The 15,579-nt window shown below is 45.5% G+C and overlaps 2 protein-coding genes across 2 annotated transcripts; one reads left to right on the forward strand and one right to left on the reverse strand.

Annotated features, from left to right (window-relative positions):
• The first annotated feature begins 5,781 nt into the window (after positions 1-5,781).
• On the forward strand, positions 5,782-10,438 carry LOC120713107 (serine carboxypeptidase-like 51). The gene is made up of 11 exons (XM_039999096.1): positions 5,782-5,998; positions 6,099-6,193; positions 6,633-6,740; positions 6,827-7,117; positions 7,319-7,386; positions 7,506-7,611; positions 7,697-7,932; positions 8,059-8,179; positions 9,156-9,208; positions 9,306-9,444; positions 10,122-10,438. The coding sequence occupies exons 1-11, from the start codon at positions 5,860-5,862 to the stop codon at positions 10,188-10,190; spliced, it is 1,425 nt and encodes a 474-aa protein (XP_039855030.1). The 5' UTR covers positions 5,782-5,859; the 3' UTR covers positions 10,191-10,438.
• A 756-nt stretch (positions 10,439-11,194) lies between these two features.
• Positions 11,195-15,056, reverse strand: LOC120713108 (dnaJ homolog subfamily C member 28-like). The gene is made up of 3 exons (XM_039999097.1): positions 14,720-15,056; positions 11,712-12,042; positions 11,195-11,619 (listed from the first exon to the last, which is right to left on the reverse strand). Exons 1-3 carry the CDS (start codon positions 14,962-14,964, stop codon positions 11,530-11,532), a joined length of 666 nt encoding a protein of 221 aa, XP_039855031.1. The 5' UTR covers positions 14,965-15,056; the 3' UTR covers positions 11,195-11,529.
• Between the last annotated feature and the right edge of the window lie 523 nt (positions 15,057-15,579).

Genomic DNA, 15,579 nt, shown 5'->3' on the forward strand with positions numbered 1-15,579 from the left:
CCAAATTAGTGTAATAAAGAATTAACATGCATGTAGTATCCGAGAACATTGGAAAATAAAGAATCTCCAGGAGAGACAGCATATATGCGAATACAAAGCAGGTGGTAAGGTTCTATGCGAGCTCACAAAAGGCTTTTGAGGCACATGCATGCATGCAAGGGGCCCAACTGTCGACCCATGGCCAGCCATGAGGATTTTTAAATTAGGGTGTTTCCAGCTATCTATCAAGGGAACGTAAAGGTGCAAACGCGTGCAAACTTCAATGTGGGTCATCGGATCAACATCCGACTCAAAGGGGGAGGACCCATATATATGCATGCATGGTTAAATACGCAAGGCTTGGTCTTGAATAATGTAATTGTCGAATAGCTGGTTACTACTTAAGCAGCCGACAGGCCCACAATGACATGACTAAATGCAACAACTTCTTCTATTATAGTATACTATGTATGTTGGAGAGAGAGAGTGTGTTTTGTAGCTGGTCGATCATTTCGCAGGCACGCTTTATTAGCTGATAGAGATGGAGAGTATGCCTACACACACACACACGCACGCAACTTAACTTCTCCTCTGAAGACTGTGCCACCTCTCTAATTGAGGTTGACCACAATTCCTCTGCGGTTATTCTTCTTACATATCTCTATCTCTACTACTAAAAAGAGGCTAAGGGTCATTTTTTTCCTTCGTCATCCCACCCCTTCGTACGTCGCCCCCTCCACCGTCGTTCGTCCGCGGGCTGATTTGCACAGTCCGTTTCCAAATCCTCCGCGCATCAAAGACCAGCGATTGATTCAATCCACTAATGTCTCCTTCGGTACCGAGGCCCCGCCCGCGATGGTCCTGCCGCCTCCTCCCACCCCGCACACGGGAACACGGCACTACCGCCGCCTCCGCGTCTCTGCACACTCCGGCCGCCACGTCGCTCCAGCCCCCGGCCACTCCCGTCGCCCTCGCTCCCCCTCCCCCTTGCACATGCACCAACACGCTCGACGCCCTGCCACTCGCCCCCGGCCGCCTGTTCCCCTCGCGATGCCAATCCCTCTTCCTAAACGAAACACCGATCCCTCCTCGCCCTGTCGCCCTAGCCCAGCCCTTCCTCACATGCAGTGCCGTATGCCGCTATCATCAACGAAATTGGACTCGATTGGTGGCGCCACTTGCCTGCCCTGCGTCTCCTTCCTCATGGTGGTCTAGGTAAGCCATCTGATATGATTCAATCTATTTATGCCATCCCCGGATTGTTGTTCTACCTTTGTTTCTCTGGTCGTCTCGTGTCCGCGAGCGACTTCCTAGCCTTCTGTTCTAACTTTGTTTGTGATCTGACCCCATCTCATCCTCTTGGTCGTGGTGATCACCTTGCCGGTTCATGGCTTCAACGGTGCAAGATTGATAGAAGGCGGGTTAGTTCAAACGCTAGACCTAGACTTACAACTCTCAAAACAGTCCTTCCTGCTCCCTACTCCCTGATTGATCCATCATTGTTTATATGGAACATATTCAGAATTATCAAATATCAAGCAGAACATGTTAGCCCATGCTGTGAACTAGCAAGCAACACATTCAGCGATCTACAGTTACCATGTACGTATTAGCATCAGGTGTCATAATGCTGAGTGTACACATATTATCAGGAAGTCTCGTCAGTTGTTAGGTTTTGTATAGTTAGTGGTTAATCTCATCAGGTGTTTGTGTGTAGTGATTAATCTCTGGAATAGGGGTGAATTAATTAGGATCAACAATTTGTTGAATTAATTAGATATGATAGCAAGACTTATTTCTGCAGACTGATAAGTCAGTGTTTCAGTTGAATTATATTTGTCAGGCAGCATTTCAGTGTGACTTTGGTGCAAGTGGATGGATAGTTTAGATTGAGTTCGACAAAGTTTTCATGTGATCTGCTCTACTGCTTGTCTTGCCATCGCATATATGCATTGAACTATGAAATATTTCTGTTAGCTTCATTGTAGCATAGGTGTCGTGCCTTTTTTTTCTTCTCTAAAACTGAAACCTCAGTGTTTCTGTTTATTTAGCTTCTCCTGTTGTTTCAGTTGAATTCATTATGGGAGGCAGGATGAAGGTTACATTGATGCAAATGATTGGATAATTTAAATTCAGTTTGCGAGAGTTTTTCAGTGATTTGTTCACATTTATCTGCTATACTATGTATCTTGCCATCCTATATCTTGCCATCATTTTTACTTTCAGTCTAGCTTTTCATGGTGGTAGTATATTCTATCCTGGTAGTGTCCTATGCATTTTATCTTTTAGACAATTCCTTCTTATACTGAGATGGAGATCAAATAATTATTGGAAGGCAATGCTGAAGGCTGAATTTTAGTGAAGTGGTCTATGGTCTATTGCTTAATTACTGATCGTGTTCAGTGTCAACAAACCAGCTAATATGACAATGGTTTGATTGGTTAATGTTCAATTACCAGGTTAGCACATTCAAGGACAGATTGTACGGATCTGACGAAAAAGAACAGTGATCGCATTCCATTTGGAGACCTTCGTAACACCACCAATGGAGGTAACTAATGAAGTCCGCTTCAACTTGCATCCTTGTGAAATATATGATTGATCGCTCTAAATAGATTTGTATATGAAACTCCTGTTATCGCTGCCAGTCAAAATGAATAGTTCACTGCCACAAGCTGTGCTCCGCTGAATTGCACCTACCCGTCCCTGGTACTATGGTGTTCACACAATTTGCAGGTGGCGATGTCACGTTAAACAAGGAAAACATAGACCCTAATGACAGTACTGATTGGCTCCATAGAAACTCATCATACCAGCACCACAAATTTGATAATGAAAGTATCAATTCTAATACCAGCTATTTTTACTATAGTGGTCTCTCTAGGAGTTTGATGTTTACTATTACATTTTCTAAAGAAAACCATGATGCCATTTTCTACAAATTCAAATTTTATGTATATATTCAAGCAACAACAGTATTATCAATTTCATCTGTGTAGGTTTGTACTTCATGCATGTATTGGACTTATGTACAATTTTATAGTTTTCGATTCAGTGACGAAAAGTTGAGCTTATATGTATATAATCGTGATGAAAAATTGATTATGCTGAGTCATTGGATTTGCAACCTATTATAGATAATTATTTGTCCTTGTGTATTATTATAGTTTTAGGTTCAGTGAAAATGTGCAAACCATGACTTAGACTGCTTTCTTGAAGATTCAAATGATGATTTGATTTTTATTCCTTTTCTTTAATCATAGTACTTTGGTAACATCTGATAAATATTTTGCTACCTGTAATTGGTCGTATTGCTAATTGTTTTGCCCGTTGCATCGCACGGACACGAACCTAGTGAATTTCAAATTCCTCAGAGTCGATAGTCAGTCGAGCATTGGATCAGAATTTTAAGGGAAACAAATAAAAAATAGCACATTATATATATTACGTACTCATGTATAGTATACAGCTAGTATTAATTTCAAATAATTAAAGGGGTGTCTTTCCTACCTTTCTTGTATGCATTCCATATTAATGTAAAGTTTACAGACAGGTGATGAAAGGGATACAAAGCAAAGCATACATAATTAAGCATTTAAGCACGCGCAGAGACAGAGTACTCGTATGTGGTATGGTGGGCGTTGCAGGGGCCCGCTGCATAGTCGCTGTCTGTCTGTCACCGACGACGAGGAAACAAATTACGACGATGCAGCAGCTAAATGAATTGGTGTGGGCTCGTTTCCAGTTTCAGCCCATGCATATACGACAGGAATATTGATGTTTCCATGGGCCACATAGATGCATAAGCCAGCCCAGTCCAACGGCATCTTTTTTGCTTTTTCTGCCGGTTCAGTTAACAAGAGTACTGGTGATGCTCATAGACTAGCTAAAAGTTCGATCTATGAAGTTATAGAACGGCATGTCTAGCTTCTTACTCCTCCTGATGGAGTTTGTACCAACTATAATTCTTAATTGAAGGTGGTACTATCTCAAAAAAAAAGTTAACAAGAGTACTGAAAGACCTCTAAAAGAAAGAGTGAAAGCATTTTGCATTTCAGCGCCCCCCAATGTAGCAGGTCAATGGCAGCTAACCTTAGCTTCGGTGTCCGTCCGGTCCAGACGTAACAAAATAACAAACATCGAGTGAGACTCTAAAGTTCCAATCCCTCTCAAGTTTGAATTAATCCGCCATTGATCACGATCGGATCGTTTCTCTTTCTGTCTATATCGATCCTACTAGTATTTTGAATTTTGAAAAGATAAAAATAGGTTAAAAAAACAAGACATGTATTTAATTAGTCTCTTAATTATTAGATGCCGTGCGCGCGCATGTCTATAAAAGTATGATGCATGTCAAACAAAATTAAAGAAAAAATATAATGTTTTCGTGCGGTGTTCCATTTCCACACTGCACATCTGCACCGCCACACCCACTGTACTACTGAAAAGACGGACGGCGGCGAAACAAGTCCGGTGCGGTACGGTACGTGTAGCTCACTGTTCTTCATTCGTTCCACGCATGCATGTAAGAAATCTTTTGGTAGAAGCAGAAGCAGGATGTTCCGTTCCTAGCTTAATAGCTACTTATTACGTACTAGTTATTGGTTGGTGGATTGTGCGACGAACACCAACAGTAGAGCAGCAAACAGCTCCATGTGATCGATATGATGTGTGCACCGTTTATTTGCATGCAGTAGCTTACATTAGCTGCATGCCAGCCAGGGTGCTGGATAGATATGGTATGGTCCAATGCAACATGCATCCTACAGCTTATCTGAATAATGTAGGTATGGACTGCTTAATTACTTGTTGTCTGAATATACAATTTATACCTTATTAGCTACTGCTAGTCCAATAATCAAATAGTATTTGCTTGCTTGCTTGCTAATTGGTTGGATATATATATTCTGTCAAGAAACAGAGTAGCTAGCTAGCAGCTAGAGGCACGCATTTCAATTCAACCCGAAAAAGCATGGATGTGTCGCCGTCCTTGCCAACGCAAGCAAGACGAAAAAATCTTGGCAATGGCAGGCCGGGCCGGCCATGCTCGCTCTGCATTCGTTGCTTCGCTAGTAGATCTCAAGTCATCAATCAATCAATCAAGACAAGCAAAGAGAAGAGGGGATGGCGATGTGCGGGCGTGTGTGTCTCGATCCCCAACCCCAATTGCCCTTGCACTGCACGCCCATGTGAATTACACCTATCCCGACCCTGAAGCAAGATCGATCAAATAATCAGACTAGTGTCTGCCTCTACTTACTACTAGCTAGCTAGGCCTAGGATAACGTAACTGCCTGATCGTCCTGAAGCACACAAAAGTCGTAACTGAATGCCTCCCCTGATCGTCGATCTGTACATGTTAGATACATCACCGAAAGAGTTTAAACCCTACTAACTGTCTGTATTTACTACGATATAACCTGAGATCCACCTGAAGCAGACAGCGGCAAACGATAAGTAGTCGTAACAAACTACTACGTATTCTACAAATAAATAAATCTCTAGAGGGACTTGTTCTTTCTTGTTCAAAACTCCCACGGATTTGGATACTCCTTACTTTATTTAATTTGTTTGGGTGTTTGGCCGCCCGCCCGCCGCATTCGTTTTCATCGTCTCCAGCAATCAATCCATCGTCTCCTCTACGAACTCATCCTATATTTTATTATCTAGTACTGTATATAATATAATAGGAGAGAGAAAAAAATATATACAAGAGTACAAGTACAAGACGCCGGGCAGGGAAGGGAATCCTGGTAGCACGTAGTACTAGATATATAGATAGATATCGATAGGTAGCCGGCCCGCTTCGACTCCAATTCAATCCGAATCCAATCGATAGCAGAGGAGGGGAGAGCACGGCACACGCACAGGCAGCAGGCAATGGCGCCGGGGCCTTCCGCCGCGCTGCTCCTGCTCTTGTGCTCCGCCGCCGCGGTGGCCTTCTCCCAGCAGCTGCAGGCCAACGCCGCCGGCACGCCGGACGGCTCCGAGGAGTGGGGCTACGTCCAAGTCCGACCCAGTAATTTGCTTAATCTCTCCATTGCATCGCATCTAGCTACTAGTAGCTAGCTAGTAGCACAATTAATTTCTTGCTGCTGCTGCTGCTGCACTGCACGCAGAGGCGCACATGTTCTGGTGGCTCTACCACAGCCCGCAGCGCGTCGACGACGGCAGGACGCCATGGCCGACCGTGCTCTGGCTGCAGGGAGGCCCGGTGAGTTGCATCGGATTTAGGCCTTGGGACTTTTTACAGAAGTCCCTATCACATTAAAAAGAATCTTACTATTTTATAGTATTAAATAAAATCTGTTTATAAATGTTTTTTGACAGTTGAGTGCTTTTTCGCGAGACGAATTTAATGAGCCTAATTAATTCATAATTTACTACAATGATGCTACAGTAACCATTCGCTAATCATAGATTAAGATACCTCATTAGATTCGTCTCGCAGTTTAGCCCCAGGGTTCTGCAGTTAGTTTTATAATTAATATTTATTTAATACTTCTAAATACTAAAAAGTCTCAGGAACTTTTTTGAAGTCTCTGTTTCTAAACACCCCTTAATTTGGCTGCTTTGCTTGCACTGGATGGATGGATGCATCGGATCGCCGATTATATTGCTGCTCCTCAACTCATGATCAATTTGCGCTGCAGGGCGCCTCCGGTGTCGGGTACGGCAACTTCATGGAGATCGGGCCGCTGGACGAGGAGCTCAAGCCCCGCGCCACCACCTGGCTCGCCAAGGCCGACCTCCTCTTCGTGGTTGGCAACCAAGGCAACTTATCCTCAATTATCAATGCAATGCAACCACCTCCGATCCAACAATGTCTCGTCTGACTGCACTGCAGGACAACCCCGTCGGCACCGGCTTCAGCTACGTCGACGGCGGCGACAAGAGCCTGATGGCGCGCACGGACGCCGAGGCGGCGCGCGACCTCACCACGCTGCTCTGCGCGCTCTACCGCGACAAGCCCCGCCTCCGGGCGAGCCCGCTCTACATCGTGGCCGAGTCCTACGGCGGCAAGTTCGCCGTCACCACGGCGCTGGCGGCGCTCAGGGCCTTCGACCAGGGCCGCCTCCGGGCCAACCTCGCCGGGGTGGCCCTCGGAGACAGCTGGATCTCGCCCCTCGACTTCGTGGTCAGCTTGCTTGTTCTACTACTGCTTCACTGTGGATTGTATGTGGTGTTGTGTTGACTGCCTCCCTGCCTGCCACTACTTGCCAAATTAAAAACTTTTGTTTGGTCAATGCATGATTAGTGACAGCTTTTATTTGGGTACTTGCTACTGTAGTAGTAAATAGTAAAGTAAATTAAAGGCCGACGCGCGCGCGCGTTGCAGATGTCGTGGGGGCCATTGCTGTACCAAGTGTCGAGGGTCGACGAGAAGGGCCTGCAGCAATGCAACAGGTACTATGTTGTTTAATTGTTTTTTCTTTCCTTCTTTTTCTCCGATCCGAATCGAGTATTCGGTCGAGTTGAATGCTAGCTAGCTAGCTGATCGTTGAACGCAACGCAACGCAATGCAGTGTGTCAGCGAAGATCAAGGACCAGTTGGAGAAGAAGCAGTTCACGGACGCCGAGGCGTCGTGGTCGGAGCTCGAGAACGTCGTCATCGCCAACTCCAACTCCGTCGTAAGCGCAGTCGTTCCTGCTTCAGCAGTTGGGTTCCTCTGCTTGTTGGCTGTTGCTAACCACAGCTAGCTATGGCTGGCTGCAGGACTTCTACAACTTCCTCAAGGACGACGCGGGGGAGGACGCCACGACGGCCATGGTCTCGACGACGACGGCGCAGCGGCAGCGGTCGACCCTGTCGTCCTTCTCCTTCAGGAGGAAGAATGGCTACTCGGGGTACCTCGAGTCCACGGCCGCGGCCTCAGCGCGGGAGGGCGGCTTCGACGGCTTCATGAACACGGTCATCAAGAAGAAGCTCGGCATCATCCCCAAGAATCTCTCGTACGTACGCCATCAATCTCAAATTCTCAATCAAGCTAGCTACGTTTCTCTTCTGTTGTGTTCTGAACGTACTTGTGAGATGACAACAATCCATCCAATCCTCTGATGCTGCTGCTTGCATTGCAGGTGGGGAGAGCAGTCTGGCGATGTCTTTGACGCTATGGCTGGGGACTTCATGAAGCCCAGGATCCAGGAGGTGGATCAGCTGCTCAAGCTCGGCGTCAATGTTACCATCTACAACGGCCAGGTAGGAAATCATCAAACTCACTGACTCGATCACTGCCCATTGCCTTGTTTGACGATCCTGATCGAAACTGATGATTGGTATATACTACTACACAAACAAGCTAGAGCTAGGAAAGGAACAGCTCGCTCTGCCTCTGCCGTCCCGTCCCGTCCCGTCCCGTCCCGGTTTTATTTAATTTGTTTCGAGCTCTGATGACCAAGCAAGTTGGGCGTACTGCATGTTGTTGGACACATGGCCGGATAGGATAGATAAGCTTATTGAGCTAAGTCGATCAGCTTGGGAAACAGCCAAATTAAGACCCAAACTTACACACACATCTGATCTGATCCGAGGCACACATCTGATCGGATGAAGGTGTTGCTCTGGCACCGGCAGGCACTCAACGCTGGTGACATTTGCCGGCCGGACTCTGATCTGGCCTCTCCGTGTGTCAGGTCAGCAGCAGGCATGTGCATTTTGTTTGTCCATCCGTCCTATTTACACACGATGTAGTAGTGTACAGCATACGTACTGCACAAGCAGCCAAATGGAGTGGCACGTGTAGTGTGATGCATGATCCCAGGAGCAGCTTGCTAGGCCAGGCACAGTAGATGAGATGCTCAACTGCACGGCTGGATAATTAAGCAGCTTCCGGCCCGTGAGTGATCTCGTCCCAATGCGATGCGATGCGGTTGCCATGTGATCGATGTCCTCATTATTAGGCTCATCACGAGCGAGCATCACGAAAGTTTTATTTAGTCCTTCTTTGTTTTCATTTGTGTTTTACAAAATTGGGGAATCTGCCTGAGTCCATTGTAAAAGACAAGGATGGTCTGTCCCTGTCTGCTGACTGTTGTAACTCTGCTGCACGTGTGCCTAGCTGATTGCTAAACCAGATGCCATTTCCATCATAAGAAGGTCTGCAAACATGCATGCAACTTGTTAAAACAAACTCTCCCTTGTCAGTTAATCCAGTCTGTCTCTCCATCGCATGCAGCTCGATCTCATCTGCGCGACCAAAGGCACCATGGACTGGGTTCAGAAGCTCAAGTAATGCACCTCTGTTTGCTTCTGCACTCGTCAGTATTGTACGCCAAAGTTCACAAGACCAACTGACCTTTGATGCTGCTGCTTGCATTGCCATCAGGTGGGACGGCCTCAGCAACTTCATCAACTCACCCAGGACGCCCATCTACTGCAGCAAGGAAGGCCAGTCCGGCACCCAAGCCTTTGTCAAGTCGTACAAGAACCTCAAATTCTACTGGATACTCGGAGCTGGGCACATGGTAAGTTTATTTTTACCCTATCTTTATTTTCAACATTGAAAGTTTTATTAAATCTCAAGATTGTTACACTATAAGATGATACAAAGACCTTAAAACACTCCCGGCCGGCCTCTGCATAACCAATTGTCATCAACAAATTGCTGAATATCTATCAATCGCCGTTGCACATTGCTGCCGTCAAGCTTCATGTGTATGGGTGCTGAGCTGAGAAGGTGACGCAACGCATCCACCCTCAACTCTCACCCTAGCTAGCTAGTTTGGAGGGATTCCTTTTCTGCGTGAGCTGGAAAGTGTACATGAGCATTGATGCAGTTGGTGAGAGAGGTTTTTCATGGGCACGTGCACAAGAAATGCCTTCCCTCATTTCTGTGATACAAAGAGAGACAAGACCTAGGCCGGGCAGCCACATATGCGCCAACAGTGATAGATGATAGCAGGTACTCCATGTAGCAGGCAGCTAGGACAGCTGAAGTGCTGCTGGGCCAGCCTTCTTCATATGGGACGTGCATGTCTTCCGAATAAAAAGAAAGAAAGTTTATGTAGGGGGGCGTGCTTGTCCATGAACAAAATAATTGACATTATTTTTATGTAGGATAGTACAGTACTTGCTAAGACGATGGCGTACTAATGCTTAGCCTTTTGTTTCTGTTTTGGTGGCAACAACAACAATGAACCAGGTACCCATCGACAACCCTTGTCCTGCACTCAAGATGCTGGCTGACATTACGCGATCTCCTGCAAAATAGGAGTAGGAGCACAGGATGGAGTACAGAGCCTGACACCAATTCTTCAAGATTCTTTTCCTGTTTAATTAATTTTGTAATACTGCATTCAGTTTTCTTAATTTACACAGATACAGTTATAAAGAAGAAGAAGAAAAAAGAGAGTAAGTGCTAGCTGGCGATGATAATTAACATAGTATTTACTGGAGTACCAACCAGACATGCATTGCAAGGAATACAAAAGAAAGGAAAGAGATAGTATGACAGAGAGAGAAGTGTGGTTGTCGAGTACTGCACACACTGTAGCACCGCACCGCACCGCACCGCTGCGAGCAGCTGAATTTCCGGTGACAGCGAACAATCAGAAGCCGATATTTATTGCGTCCGAGTCTGACAGTCGTGCCTCATAACTCCTGAGCTGACCCAACCTCACCTGCTTCTTGCTTCTGCACCTCACCTACCTGCCAAAATTGAGTCTCTCTCTACTTCCCTTTTCACCTCTCAACTGCACGCTCGCTACTTCAAATTCAGCTCAAACCCATTCTGGAGCGCAACCCTCATAGATAATTAGCATATCGTAAATGTCGTGTAACAAAGAATATGGCATTCAGTCAGAATGCATTGATAAGCTTGACTCGAACTCTACATATCAGTAATTTAACTAGGAAGTGGAGAAGTAGCTAAAAGCAATTTGCGGGCACATGCACATCAAGTAACCATGATAAGGAGAAAGAAAGGAACTAGTTGGTGATTTATTGACTGGACTTGCCACTTCTGTTTGGCTTCAGCAGAAAATGAAACCGAAGCACATGCTCACTTTAGGGTGAGGTTTGAGCCATCCTTTTCTCGGCTCACACCATTTTAGAATTCGTCACTTTGGTAAGGACAATTGCAGTGTTATTAACAGGTTAACAGGGCCAGAAAGCTTTAGGTGAAATATGAAGTCCACAACTTTGACCAGCAGTTTGGTCCTCACCACATGATAGGTAACGATAAACAATGGCACTTGGTTACTGCAGAGGGGCTCGTGCCACAAAGTCTCAGTATTCAGCTGAACATCCTCAGCTTACAGAAAACATCACAAATTCAGAAAAAATAAGCTCAGGTTCTGCCAATGAGACATACATAGTGTTACTGCATGTTGGGCTACAGCACCAGAAAACATGGTTTTCAAAATTATGTAGGAGTATACTAATAAAAAGCCTACGTGTAAATACCTATACTTAGCTTTCCTCATGGATTACAAAGTATGTGTATGTGTCTTACTACATATTCCTAGTTACAATTCAATACAACAAAAATCCAGGAGCATGGTCCATGCTCTGTTTTTACTTCAATCTGCACACCTTGTCCTTGTTTCTTCTTATTTCGACTTCAATTTGTCCACCTCCTTCTCCCAGTTCAGACCAAACATCTGCCTCCCAAAAGGTACAATCAGGTTGTACCGGAAAACCTGCAATTTTACATGAAACCAGCCCTCCTTATCATTCCAATTCAGTGATTCCACTAAGGAAAATAGATATGTGAGCTGGTGCCAAGTAGCACCTTATCATTTATCTGGCGAATTTGTTCCTGGAGAACCCTGCAGTCATCATTCCAGCTTGAACTATCAACTTCAGATTGGTTTCCCCAAGCCTTCTTTAATGCTGACCTCCAGCCAGCAATCATGCCACGGATTTCCTTATTAAGTTCAACCCATTCAGGTGCACAACCATTCCTTGAAAGTATCCGGTAAAGGGTATCTTCAGCAGGATCGGCGTGAGGATTGGAACTGAGATTCAGGGGTTTGCCCTTTCCTGGTAGATTTTCAAAGTGCCCTTCTTCCATTGAGTGCCATATTCTTTGTTCAACGACATTTACAATGTCGGTCTCAGACCTGAAAAATGCCAAACAAGGTGCAGTTTATTAGGGGCAAATTAAATCCTAGGACAAGTAATGCACGAGTGTCAGAACTTGGGCGTCTCAACGAGATACCAGCTTTAACATCTATCCAGTTATAAATTCAGAAATTATTGGTTCAAGAATCTACTGCTGACATCAAGGCATATAGCCCAAAGGTACTGGCTCGCATGATCATGATGTTCTTTGTGCACTCTTATGAGTAATCAAACTGAGTGATTGAGAAGTAACTAAAAGAAACTTGCCAGCTGCAGGCCAACTAAGCTCATGATATAATCTCTTACATTATACTTTATTTACAGCATGAGACCAAGGATGCATAGAGGTATCTGCAGCTCTGGCTCATTTCTGTCTGGCCTGGCTCCAGCAGATCAAGAATAAGGCATCCTATACACACTACCAGTTATCAAGTTAGGCTGGGGTTTCAAACACCTTATTTTCTTCCCCAACACCGTTAAGACTAATTTATCTATATATTGAGAAAGGACACCGTTGATGATCTACTAAAGTGGTAAGGATAATCATAGTCTTATTAGCAGTGCCAAAGGGGACTCTAGTCAATACTTCACAGTGCCTGAAGGACAACAAGATATCAAACAAACATAATACAGGTGCCAGTAATCTTGTCAACATCATCCCAGGTGAAGCTTAAACCAACACTCAGCGTGCCATAATACAAATACAATGTCATGAGTTGAAACGGGGTTCTAGAGCCAGGTACAAGAAAATTGGAATGTTAATGAGTCTCACATGCAAGAACAGGTTGATAATATTACTTTCGAAACACATAGTAAGTTGGTAAAATTTTACAAAAAAATTAATATTGGAGCTTACAATCGGGAACCTAAGGCCGTGTTTGGATGGGGCTGAGAAATTTTTCATGAAAACTTTTCGTCACTTTGACCACTAATTAGAGGTATTAAATAAAGTCTAATTACAAAAAACCTCCATAACTATAGTACTGTAGCATGTACTGCAGCTAATGAGGCCTTTGACCGCATGATTAGAGAATGATTAGAGGAAGGTTACTGTAGCATTACTATTGCAAATCATGGATTAATTAGGCTCATTAAATTCGTCGCGCTAACTGCACTCATCTGTAAAAAGATTTTGCAAATAGTATTCATTTAGTGCCCCATGCATTAAAGATTTCCGGGTTGAAAAATTTCTCACCTACCAACCAAACATGGCGTAAGACAAGAAAAATCCCAATTTACTCAAGAATAAACAAGATATCACACTACAATATGAACGAGGCAATTGTGACCGTACCATCAATTTCATGTTTGGCATGGTAGTACAAGGGAAAACATCTACCTTTTACACTCGTACATACACTAGCGGGGTTGACAGCCTCTAGAAACGTCTATTTGGTAAGTAATTGCGAGACTAACGTTTGTGAAGGTTAGCCTGCAAATTGTGCATGTGTCGACATGGTGGATAATGTTCCCTGTAAGAGCATCTCCAAGAGTGCCCAAAACTTCCTCCCAATAATTTGATTTTGGAAATGATCAACAAAATCAGGCTCCAACAAGTCCCAAAACCAGCTGCCAATATTTCTGCGCACCCAAAACATCCTGCATTTGTAGACAGATTTGCGCGCATCCCCTGCACTCCCAATCGTGGATGCCGAGGTGGACGGGCCGTTGGTCCCCCGCGCGTCGTGGCCGAGGCTTGCCAGGGGTCGCCCAAGCGAGCCTCGAGCTTCGAGTAACCATGGCGCCGTCGAGGAGCTGCGCGAATAGCTGCTCGCCGTGGACTACATGGAGCTCATAGGGGAGGCTGGGATGTTTTTCTCGTCGATGCCGCTTGACCTGAGGTGCCTCTCGTGGGTAAGCGATCTGAGCCCATTCCTCCACTCGGACCACTCCGCCGACACCGGCACCCTGTGCGGCGGCGGCCGGACTAGAGGACTAGGTGTTCAGCATGGTTCGCGCCGAGCCCACGCAGCAGCAGCCTCATATTCTGGTGTGGAAACCTGAGCACCCTCTCCAGCGACAGCCTCGGGCAACAATGGCCTCGTTACCTTGTAGCCTTGTCTGCCGCCGCCGGCGCGTCCACGGCGACCTCGCCCAGTGCCAAGCTCGCGAGCCAATTGTTTCATCTTGTTAGATTTTTTTTTCATTTTTTTTCCAGGTTCAGTAGGTGAGAGACCGAACGAGCATGTTCATCTTGGCTAGCTACAGATTCAACAACTAATTGATTGGAGTAGGAATTTTTCTTCTCAAGTTTACTTGAATCATCAAATAGAGGGAAATGTCGACTGCGATTCCTTGGAAAGGAGGCGACACTTAAGATTATGTGGCATATTTCAAAATTTTGGGATCAAATTTTGGGCCACTGTTGGAGACACAGATGATTTCGGTGCCCAAAATATTAGGTCCTAATATAAGGTTATTGGGAGTGAATATATTAGGCACTCTTGGAGATGCTCTAACTTCTTGCGCATCAAAATGCATATAATTAGCAGTAGTTTTGGCCACATAAGCTTGCATCATAAATGATGCTGAATCTAAATTAGAAATTACCACAGCACATGAGCACAATGAGCAAATATCCCTAAAGATAAAGCTACAATTTTTGTTCCTACGAGTTTATTGGGGAGTCCCGTATGGTATAGAGGAGGGAACGGATCAGTGATGGAGGTGCCTTACCTGACTGCGTTGCCTCGGCCGCGGAGCTCGGGAGGGAGCTTGCGGTCGTTGACGGCGTCCATGACGGCGGCGAGGCGGTGGGGGCCGGACCCTGATGGCGCCTTCTTCTTCTTGCTGTCCATGTCCTGGGGCGGCGACGAGGCGGAGGGGGCGGACTGGTCGGCGCTCCAGGATGCCGACCAGAAGGCGCGGCGGCTGCGGGCGGGCGCGAGGAGGCGGCGGGTTGCGGCCGCCGGCACCGCCATTGGAGACCTGGCTGGCGGCGGCGATCGATGGACGGCGACGGACGGAGGGGCCCGGCCTGCGGCTGCACAGCTTACACGACACCACGCTCCGAGTCGGTTGGAGATGCGGGCGGGCTGACTTGAGTGGGCCGAGCTGCTGCTTTTTTGCATGGATCCATACATGGGCCTCGAAACCTCCCTAGGTCTAGGTGGCGGGCCTCGAAACCTACCTAGGTGCTTAATTGGGCCTCGATGCCCCTTATGTCTAAATTATAAGTCATTTCAAGAATCTTGAAGAGTCAAAATTTTTAAAGTTTGACCAAATTTATATGATAAAATAATAATATTTATGATACCGATTAAATATTATTAGATTCTTTGTTAGCTATATTTTTATAGTACACCTATTTGATGTCATAAATCTTTATATTTTTTTCTATATTTTTTGTCAAATTTTGAGATGATTTGACTCTTCAAAATTCTTGAAATGACTTATAATTTGGAACAGAGGGAGTATATTTTTTGAAAGATTTTTTCTTCCCATCTTCAAGATTCGTGCAAATAACCATGGCTGCCAAATCCTAGCTTCCTCTTTCTCCCGCCCGCCGCCAGTGCCACCGCGCGCCGCAACGCTGC

Source organism: Panicum virgatum, chromosome 6K (genome assembly GCF_016808335.1).
Source record: "Panicum virgatum strain AP13 chromosome 6K, P.virgatum_v5, whole genome shotgun sequence".
In the NCBI taxonomy this organism is placed as follows: Eukaryota; Viridiplantae; Streptophyta; class Magnoliopsida; order Poales; family Poaceae; genus Panicum; species Panicum virgatum.